Source organism: Manacus vitellinus, unplaced genomic scaffold (genome assembly GCF_001715985.3).
Source record: "Manacus vitellinus isolate BGI_N305 unplaced genomic scaffold, ASM171598v3 scaffold_4_pilon, whole genome shotgun sequence".
NCBI lineage: Eukaryota > Metazoa > Chordata > Aves > Passeriformes > Pipridae > Manacus > Manacus vitellinus.
Genome location: NW_021940604.1, coordinates 32,444,386 through 32,455,224, shown reverse-complemented (window position 1 = coordinate 32,455,224; position 10,839 = coordinate 32,444,386). Strand labels below are relative to the sequence as shown.

Here is a 10,839-nt window from a genome sequence, read left to right as displayed (position 1 = left end):
GGGTTTTGAGTCAGCATATTTAAACCCTTGCAGCCAGTGACCACAGAAAGGCTGAAATTAGGAAGAAGAGCAAGGGAATTAATCCACTTCAGTTCCCATGGGCAGTCTCTAGACCTGCAAGCAGTTCCTCCAGAGACCCTGATCCAACCCACTACAACTGAACAAGTTTATGATAAGGTCATGTATTCTGAGTACATATACTGTGGTCCTCTTCACACCTAACACATTCCCTACCTTTCCATTTGTATACCTGGGTCTAGGACAGTGCATTTAGGAATTACTAAAGCCCTATACCATGCTGAAGATAAACAGAAGGTAAACAGCTTAAACAGCTAATGCTGTTGTACCACTACTCTATTCCACCATTGCTACATGAAAAATGTACAGTTCTTTATAATGTTTGATTCTGTGTCCATCTACCTATCTATATGGGAGAAGATTAAATTCAAAGAAAAATAGAGGATGGCACGGAACAACAGAGTATATGTGTAGATGATACTGTTATGCTTTCTGCCCACAGGGTAAAGAAAAAAATAGAAGAGAAGCAGGAGAAACAAAATACCCCATCTTCAAAAAGTCTAATCATCAAGTGAAAAGGGAGAAATTATTGCTTCTTCTGTTCACTTTCCCATCCCTCCCTTCCTCCTTCAATCCCTCTCCCATTTAAAAAAATCTAGAAATTTATTGTAGCAGAATCATTTTTTATGTGTGTGTTAAGCTATTAAATCACCATTTTTTTCTCAATAAACATTGATGATTTAACTGACAGTTTATTTTAAAAATAGATCAAGTGTTTGGTTGTCATGCAAGTGCTGTATTTTATCCTTAATGGAAATAATTAGACTTAGTTAAATGCATGAAGAAGCAAAGAGGAAATGAAACAGCCATCTATCTTATCCAAAGGTCTAGCCAGTGTCTTGACCAGAAAACATAAGATTTTACACAGTAGTGCTATAAAAGCTGAAAAACAAACATTCCATTCACCGTTGTCCTTGATCATTAACAAAGGGAGAGGTTTTAGGATTTATGATAGTAGCAGGTACTGCAGTGACAATCTGTATGGTTTTCTATCTTCACATTGTCCTTAAGGGTAATCTTAAAAAAAGAAAACACACATAAAATGAATAATTAGGATTAGCTACACAGTAAAATCAGCGTTCTCAAGTAAAAGATGTTTGAAGCCTTTTTCCTAACCACAAGGTACACAGGCTCTTTGGGGTACGTTTACTAGAAGGACCTCAACACCTACCTATGAAACTGCACCATCAGTGTTTTTGGAGCTGTAAAAAGAAGGTTTTCAATCACGATATGCATAGTGACAAAATTTGGTGTCCTTAGTTTGGACACTTCTTAAAGTGGCTAATTTTCAAAAAGTGTCAAGTAACCCACCTATGAAAAAATCAGGAAGTATCCTTAAAATACTTCACATAGGGATTATAAAAATGAACACCAAACCCACAATCTTTGTATTTACTCACAAACAAATTCTAGTTGCTGCTTCAGGGCAAGTATAATGTTGTTGATCTAGAATAAGATCTATGTTCTCCTCAGATGAAGAGCCAGGATGGGTTCAGGTGTAGGTGTCTATAATTAAGTCAGGTATCTGGGCTCTCATCACACAGCACTCTCTTCAGCTGCACACACTGAGCTGTCAATTGGCACTTGAGAGGTCAGAGGGGATCTCACCAAACCCATGTCACTCTAGAAGTGTCACTCTAGAAGCCCTGGTCTGCCAGCCATACACATATGACTTCACGACCCTAAGGTATATCAAATGCACCAAATCTGTGAGTGGGTAACTCGGCTGAGCCTCTATTTGGCACAATGAGCTGGATTCAGGCCACCATAGGATAGACACCTCAGCTTGTTTCAACAAGCTCACCGTTTATTACATTAAACTTAAGGTTTCTTTACTAGGAGCAGAATCACTCCCAAAATAATGAGATTTAGGAGAATCTCTCTTCAAAAGAACCTTCCAGATGAGATTGTTAAAGGCTCAAGTAGTTGCACACATTCACAGTTCCCTCTTGGTTATAATATTAAAAGCAAACAACAATCTCAATTAATCTAATGAGCACAGATGGTTTTGGTCCCTCATTCCCATATATGTAATTGATAGTATTGACCAGACACCTTTCCAGGGAACTCCTGCCTATGCAGGAAAGAAGCAAGACAATCAACTTATTAAAATCAAATACACAATGCATAGCATTTAAGAGGAGGGTGCACGTCCAGAAGAATTGAAAATTAGGGGTCAAGTCCACTACCAGAACTACTGGTATCATGAGACCAAACAGTTTTGCTGAAGTCAGTGGCACTGCACCAATTTCCACATCCCAACTGAGTACCAGATCACTACTTGTTGATGTTTTAATTTCCTCTTTAGAAAAAAAGAAAGAACCAAGGCACACAGTATATAAATGCCAAAAATTCTTCCCTCAAATAGTTCTCCAGTGTCCTCCAGCAAAACCATATTCTCCTCTATTCACTGCTTCAGCTTAATATTGCATCCTAAAAGAAGCTTAAGCAGGTCTCATTCACACCCTCACCTTGGTAAAAGCCTTTGCTACACAGCACGTTGCTTCTGATGTAATGTTCTTTGGAACAAGCATGGTCTTCTTGGACCTCATCGGAGTGGGATAGGCACGGGAGAAACAGCACCCAGTGCACTGGTAGATAGGTGCTCCCGGCTTGGAAAAGAATCTGTTCTCCCCTAGCTTGCACTCTGGACAACCTGCCACAAAAATATAAGGAAGAGACTTTTAGTTGGTGTCCAGGTGTATTTTCATTTCAAAAAGAAAGGGCAAGTGCAGGCAATAAGAGGAAGCACTGGCCACATTCTTCTTCTTGATGTCTGCGGAACAGAAAAGCACAGACAGCAAAGCTCTCCCTTTAGGATTCTTCACTCTGCAACGTGCACAAGCTGTAAAACTAGACTGAGGCCTTCTAGATAAAGCACAATTATTATTGTATCTTTTCTGGTTTTCTTTTCAATTTTGTTGACAATTGTGGAGGTTTGTTTGTATGTCTACAGCACTAGCTGTCCCTAGAAAACTTCCTACAAGCTATAGATAGCTAAATAGCACCAGCAGGATTTGTAGTGCTTCTTAGACTTTGACTGTTTTCAGGCAAGATTCTCTTATTGAGAGTTTTTAAAATGTTCGGTGATCCCAGGATTTCTGTAGATCACATTTTTCTATATTCAGTTTGAGGCTAACTGAAAAAAAGGTTCAACCTCCAAAATACCCCTAAAATCTTTCTGATATGCATCTTTCATAAAATAGTACACCACCAACATCCCATATTCTGGGCTCTAAAGAGGAAAAATATCTTGTATATTATGATGAGAAGCTATGGTTCTGCTGTTCCTGATGATACATTGTCATTTAGATCTCAAGAGTACAGGCAACCAAATGTTTCTATTTCATAGTGTTCCAAGGATTAAGGTCACCTACATCAACATGAGGGCATGGTAATCTGGGACATCGTTGACCTGGAGAAATCAAGTTTAGGAAAGAAATGGGAAGCATACTCACAGTGAAATTATCTTGATTTGTTATACCTTCATTGTCAATAAATGGAACTGAATGATAAGATTAATGACCACATTCATAAAACATGTGAAAATTTAATTTATACTCTTTACGAATAATTGTCCTATTTCTAAAGGCTGAAAGCAGCTTACCCTGCATGAGAAACTCTCCATCTGGGAAAGTATGAAGAAGATGTAGAAATACAGACAAAATGGTCAACGTGAGAGCTGCATACTTCCCGTAGCAATCCATGATCTGTCTGAAAATACAAACATTTTTGAAGGACTGTTTTGCACTGGGTACAGTACCAGTTTCTAGGCTATACAATGGTACAGCTTTCACTGCAAGTAACAAAGACAATTTAGAACCAGGATTGAAAACTGAAAATGCAGTATACTGATGTGCATTTTATAGGCTCAGAAAATGTACTTAATCACAATAACAAAAATGTGCTTTTCTTCCTAGCCCTAATGATTCTTTTCTTTCTAAATAGTAACATAAGCCACAGCACCAAAACTTCAAATGTCGTAACTGTCTAATATTTATGATAGACTGGTGTGTTGGTTTTGACTGGGTTAATTTTCTTCACAGTAGCTAGTGTGGGGATATGTTCTGGATTTTATTGAAAACTATGGATAATAAAGGGATGTTTTCATTATTGCTGAGCAGTGCTTGCACAGCACCAAGGCCTTTTCTGCTTCTCATGGCACCCCACCAGTGAGAAGGCTGGGGGTGCACAGGGATTTGGGAGGAGACACAGCCAGGACAGCTGATCCCAACTGACCCAAGGATATCCCATACCATATGAGGTTCTGCTCAGCATATAAAGCTGGGGGAAGAAGAAGGGAGGGGAGGAACATTCGGAGTGATAGCTTTTATCTTCCCAAGTCACCATCATACGTGATGGAGTCCTGCTTTCCTGGAGATAGCTGAATACCTGCCTGCTCATGGGAAGTGGTGAATGAATTCCTTGTTTTGCTTTGCCTGTATGCGTGGCTTTTGCTTTACTTATTGAACTGTGTTTGTCTCCACCCATGAGTTCTCTCACTTTTACTCTTCCGATTCTCTCCTCCATCCCACCATGCATGAGTGACAAGATTTCTTTTAGGCTTCATTTTACCGATTTGCAGAATTTCCCCCTTAAAAATTATTTTCTTCTAAAGCATACACCTGAGTCCTTCCTTTAGAAATTAATTACTCACAGTGAAGTAATTGGGTCCACAGATGAAAGAGCTGTAGAAAGGATGCTGAAGTATTAAATTACCAAATTGGGGCATCCTGTGCAGGTGACGGAGACAGCAGTGCTCCTTCACCCAACCTGGCAGGCCAGGGACAGCCTTACCTTGGAGGATTGAGTTTCAGAGTCTTTTTATTGCTGAGATACAGAGCACATTTCAACAGGAGGCCTTTCCAGGCCCTTGCAGCTAATCCTGTGATGAATTCTGGGCTAAGCACTGGTCACCTTCACCCTCAAGAGTGGGTGCTTGGCTGTGAATGTGCAACAAAGCCCCAGTTCTTCCTTACTGGCTTCAGCCAAGCACCCCATGCAGAAACCCAAGCACACAGTTTCTAATCACCAGACTATTTACCTGCCTTCTCAGAAATGTTATCTGATCATGCAGGTCTCTCCACCTCTGCAGTCACCACCCCAGGCCATGCCTGGAGCTAGCCCATAACTTGTTTGGGCTTTGCCTGAACTGCCACATGAGTTTCTCCAGATTCTTCCAACTGGATCTTTTGAACAGTTTCTTCTGTGCCTGCGTAGACCACCTTATCCTTGATTTTAGAAGACTGAAACTTACACAGAAGAGCATGATGTGCTAATGACTGATGTGTGGGATAAGACCCCAAGCTGACAACGCTGATATATACATTTTAGATACTGAAAGCTATTGTTTTTAGCAAGCAAAAAAACCTCAACAACCTCCCCCACCCCCTACATGAAATCTTTAACTACTTAAGGGCTTCTCTTCTTCCAAATACACCACCAGCCAATGCTCCTATTCCCTGATAAATTTCCCCAGGGACATATCAAATTGTGGCCCCAAACATCTCTAAAAGTGAAGTGGCAATGAGAAGGACAATAATGCCAGCAACACAGAAATCAATCTAGAGATATGCTGTAGAGGTTATTTCAACATGCTATACTGATCAGAGAAGGCATTGTCAACACTAACCAGGAAAGATGGTAGAAAATCAAGTATAATTAAATGAAGATAGCTTTCACATAAAGCTAATGTATTTCTTTGCAGATTTTGCACCTAGCCAGCAAAATCCACACAAGGACTGCCACAATGATGCAAATGTTCAAATAATGCCTGCTCGCATCTGGAAGGAGAGGCAAATCTGAGGTTGTTCAAGGAGAAAAGCCACTTGCTTGGTGTCATTATCTGAGTGAACCTGGAGCACTGGGATGTGTACAGAGAGAGTATTGATCAGCAGTGTGATGCTCTATCACTGCACAAATTCCCAGAGATACATGGGGATGTGGGGCTGCTACACACAGGTCATCAGGTCTTGGTTCATTGATTAAACAGACATACAATGCAGTCCTCAAAGGCAGCAGTTCAGAAGGCAGGGGAGCACAAGCCCTACGAGAAACCTTTGAAACCAGGAAAAAAGATGAAAGAAAGCTCCATCTTTGCAGTAATCAGAAAAAGATCTTGCCCAGGCATATGAGGCTGAGACCAAAGGCAGGATGAAAAGAGCATGACCCCTACCTGACTGGGGTTAGCAAGGTGGAAAGAAACAGTTTATGAGCAAGGCTGATGTGCAATGTTTTCCATTGTAATGAATGAAGGCAGTGGAAACAAGCATCTTTCTAATTAAGACAGAAAAAAATAGAGGAAAGAGAATGATCTGAAGCCCAGCTAAACAGAATGGCTAAGAGACAATAAGGTTGCAGTTAACAGGTGGCAAGGCTGTGTGCTGAGTACAAGTGACTTTGCTTCTTCCCTCCCACCTGCCCAGTGAGTCAGTTCATGCTGGCAGAAAACAGAGGATAAAGGAGTTAAAAGCAGACAATGAAAATCACGAGGAAAAACATTAGAAACAATTGTGGAAGCACTGGAAATAAGCATTTGGAAGACATAACAAAAAGCCAGTTCAGTGTAGGTATGCATGGAGGCTGTATGCAGCCTGAAATTATTAATCTCTGCTTAGGCTTTTACTAAAAAAACCTATAAATACAAGAAATAGTCTCCTGACTACACCTGACCATGGGTGGCAAAGGAAATGGGATGCCATTAACACTGAAGCCCCATGAAAGCATTGAACTTGGCTGTCAGGTTCCTGAGAAGCAGCTGCCAGCTCTCTGTGCCCTGTTACTTCGACAGGAGTAAGCTGTGTCTGCAGGAAAAAGGTGATCCTTCACACTCTGTAGATCCACAATCTCCTGTGGTCCTGCCAGATATTTGGGAACTGCACTGAGCTCTGCAGCATCTATGGATGGATGAATGGATTGGCTGGATCCCTCCCTCCAGCAAATGAGGCTTTTTTTCAGGTTGTTTTCTGTATGTGCTCTTTCCAGCACCATAGAGAGGGTATGATTGCTGGCAGACTTGCCTGCACTGGGACACAATCCCACAGTTTAATGTTAAGCCCTGCTCCATCCAAGGGGACCTCCCCAGAGTACAAGAAGCCAGCTGGAGTGTCTCATGCATCAGCAGAAGACAGACAGCCTTTTCCTACCAACCTGTTTCTACATCATCCTGAGTCTTTTGATAAGCTGAGTGCTCCAATGACTCCAATATGATGCCAGTCACAACCCTTGAACGATTATCCTGTGATTTCATGCTCTTTGCTGATGGCACAGTGGCATCCTTCATCCTTATTTTTCTAAGAACACATAATGCTATAATTTGGTACATTGTAAGGGTTTGAGGGAATCCCAGAGGGAAGTATTTTATATTACATTAACCAAAAGGGGAATTGAAATTGCAGTTTTGTACTTCCTCTATTGAGTCAGACTGTCAGGCTCATACAAAACCACCAAAGAGACCTGTCAATAAACCACAGATGTGATCTTCTCTACTTTTCCAATGCAATAGCTGTTTTGCCTGATGGTCTTACTTGGTTTTCTAACTGTGTCTGTGTGGTTAACCCGGTTAGTGTCTACACTGCTCATTTCATCTCACCATCAAATCAAAGGAAACTTTTACTTTGTTCTATTAAATATTATCGTTCTTAAGCTACTGCAACACTATATAATGCATGAATTTCAGCAGCTCTTTGGAGAGATGGTAATTTTAAGCCTTTCTCACTAGTTAAAGTCTCATCTCATTATTTACAATACCTTGTCTTTTTCTGTAAATAAGTTATCATGTTATCAGTTGCCATCGAAAAGACAGGCAATCACCTGTATTTGCAAACAGGTCTTCTGCTCAGGTATGTGTGGGGCTCTGGGTGCTTTACATTCATGTGAAGCTCCACTGGATGAGAATCACTTGTCTAACTCTGTGGGCCATGTTCTGACACAGACATGGTAGCAAGCTCTGTTCAAGGGCCATCCTTTGTACTGATTGTATGCAATAACCTAATGAGTTCAGCATAAACTTGAGATGTCCTTCTATATTTTTCCATAGGGTGACGGTGGTGCTGTCATACCCAACAGCAGTTAAACAGTCTACACATTGTGCTCATTTCTTTATGGGGTGCTTGGCCATGAGGTACAGCTGTGTCACAGCAACAGTGAACTACAACTGCAAAACTTCACCTGCAGCCCCATATCATGCACACAGTAATTAATCTGCTTGCAAACTGTTGAAGGCTGAAAAATCTTCACTAACATCTTTTTTTCCTTTCTCTTAACATATTTGATCATGATTGGAAATTTAAAGATTCTAGAAGATGTGCTAGTACAACAGGTTGTGTAATATTTGACAATTGACAGCAACAACATTGAGCAGGAGAAAAACAGACAGTTACTAACAAAAAATTACTGGACCCAAACAGAAATCACACATTATTAACATTTAGCTGCAAGTCAATCCTAGAACCTCGTTTTCTCTAGCTTACAAAACTAGTTTAACCCCAAGCACTGATGTTTTAGTTCCAAAGCAACCTTTAAGTTAATTTTCCAAGTAAAAACTTTGACAGAATGGAAGAGAAGAGAAAGAGAATGAAATGGAGAGAACAGGAAATAAAGTGAAAAAATATGCAATTGTTCCCCTTCAACAGTGATAAAAAATTAAAAATATATTACCTCCCTTGTTTAACAAGAATAAATCAGAGAAACTGCAGGAGTTGAGCTGTCCTCGACTCTTGGATATAAGTTCCCAAAACTGATGTATGAAAAAGTTGCATCTTTCTTTTATACCTGTAAAAGCTAGATCATATTCCTCGCCCACATCTAAGCCATTGGATCAACTGTACATTTTCTCTAATGACTGAACATCACTTTATGTAATTACCAGCCCACCTTGCTGATCTTATCTTCAACTTGACTTTCATAAAGATTATTTTTTTCTTATATAATGAAAGAAAGGTCAGATTGAGAGCACAAACTCAGTGCTGTATGAGTTTCTTAGGGAAGTCAAACACTGAACATCCTTTCTTTTTTTTTTTTGCTGCAGTTTTCAGTGAACAGAATCTCACTTTTGAAAAAGGACAAATTACTAAGGTTTCCTAGTACTTCTCATTAAACTGGAGAATAATACTAAAACCCCCTCCCAAAATACCCAGCATAAACTACTTCTGTACCAATGGTATTGTTTTAGCAGAGAATAAAAAAATAAAGAACAGCAGTGACCTATACAAACATTTAGAAGAATAATCTCCATTTGAATTTAATGTCCAGAAAATGAATGCATGGATGAATATAGTACAATCCCCTCTGTAAAGGTAAGATTTCTGGCAAGATCTTATCTTGGTTTTAGAATAAAGTTAATGCAATGGAGGCACTTCTAAAAACTGCACTAAGGTGAGATTTTTAAGGTTTAGGGACTTGGAAGTCCTCAGTTTCAAGTGACAGTGTCTGTGTTAATTCTGGCTAAATAAGATGGGTTCTGCTTTGACTTGAGGCACCGAGACCAAGTGGCACAGCAGGGTTTGCATCCATTCAGCATTTTCCTTCCCCCCCACAAAGGTGAGGCAAACATCCAAATGCCTATTGGGAACATCCCCTGGCAAAGCAGACAGCCCCACAGCTCCGGATTGGTGCTTAAGGCCCTATTGTGTTTTCAAGTCCTGGAGACTTGAAGAAGGTTTACTTCATATGTCAGAAGTTCACTGCAGAAGTTAACTGCCTAAACCCTAGTTATGCACTCTGGTGCACCTATTTTTCATCACTGAGAGTCCAGGGTAACTACCTTGGACTGCTCGCTGTCCTACCCATAGAAATTTACAAATGTTTTATAGATCCAAAAAAATTACTAAGCATCCAAAGCCCTAAAATTACCTTTCAAGCACTTGGTTTGTGTCACGCACTGTTGGAGATGCAATATTGAAAGAGACCCCCTACAGCTTCTTGTGTTCCTGCGAAAGTGAGGCTTTGATTCGCCAACAGTCTCTTACAAAATGTTTATTGTATAGTTGGATTTGGAGAATCACACCTCTGCTGTTCAGTTTTCTTCTCCCTTGCCTCGATTTTCTTCTTAGTAACAGCAACAGCCCCAGACTCTGTTAGCTATTTCAGACACATTTATCGGAACCTTATCACCTCTGTCTTCACTAACAACCTTATCTGCTTCAAGGTGTCACGCACTTTTTTCTCTTCCATTTGTTCAGCTGATCAGTGTAACAAAGTTAAACCCAAAACAATTGTCCCTAGCCCATATTTGGCTTGAAATTGGCTTCTCTTTCACAACTGAAGATGGATTTCTGCACCTGTAAGCTTGTCTGGTGTTTTGAACAATACGTACTGGTCCAGTAAAAGAGAAATAAAAAAACAGTCTCTCTCCCTACAAATCTTGCTTAATTTAAGAACAAAAGCATACCACTGAAATTTGAAAGCTATTGGTAACACAGCTTCCTGAGAAATGTTCCCCTGGAAGACAGAAGCTTAATGTTTGTCATTCAAAGCAAATGGCTGAAGTTTATAAAGTGCTTCTGTCCTGTCCATTTCATATTCATCCCACCTTGCAGTCCTACAGAAAACACAGGATGACTTGTGATGTTTCACAAAAACTGGAAAATTATCTTCATAATTGGGAAAACACCATAATTATTGTATATTCATATTTACTACTTATTTACCTATGTATTGTAGCATAACAACAACTAACAAAAAGCAAAAGCTATACAAAATATTTATTTCATTAGAAGGACTCCAGCACAGTGACAGTGTTACTGACATAGCAAAGGAGAA

The 10,839-nt window shown here is 40.0% G+C and overlaps 1 protein-coding gene across 1 annotated transcript; it reads right to left on the bottom strand.

The window, feature by feature from the left end:
- Positions 1 to 683: 683 nt before the first annotated feature.
- On the bottom strand, positions 684 to 8,817 carry CGA (glycoprotein hormones, alpha polypeptide). The gene is made up of 4 exons (XM_018077849.1): positions 8,737 to 8,817; positions 3,686 to 3,792; positions 2,550 to 2,734; positions 684 to 1,095 (listed from the first exon to the last, which is right to left on the bottom strand). Exons 2-4 carry the CDS (start codon positions 3,783 to 3,785, stop codon positions 1,018 to 1,020), a joined length of 363 nt encoding a protein of 120 aa, XP_017933338.1. The 5' UTR covers positions 3,786 to 3,792; positions 8,737 to 8,817; the 3' UTR covers positions 684 to 1,017.
- Positions 8,818 to 10,839: the final 2,022 nt, after the last annotated feature.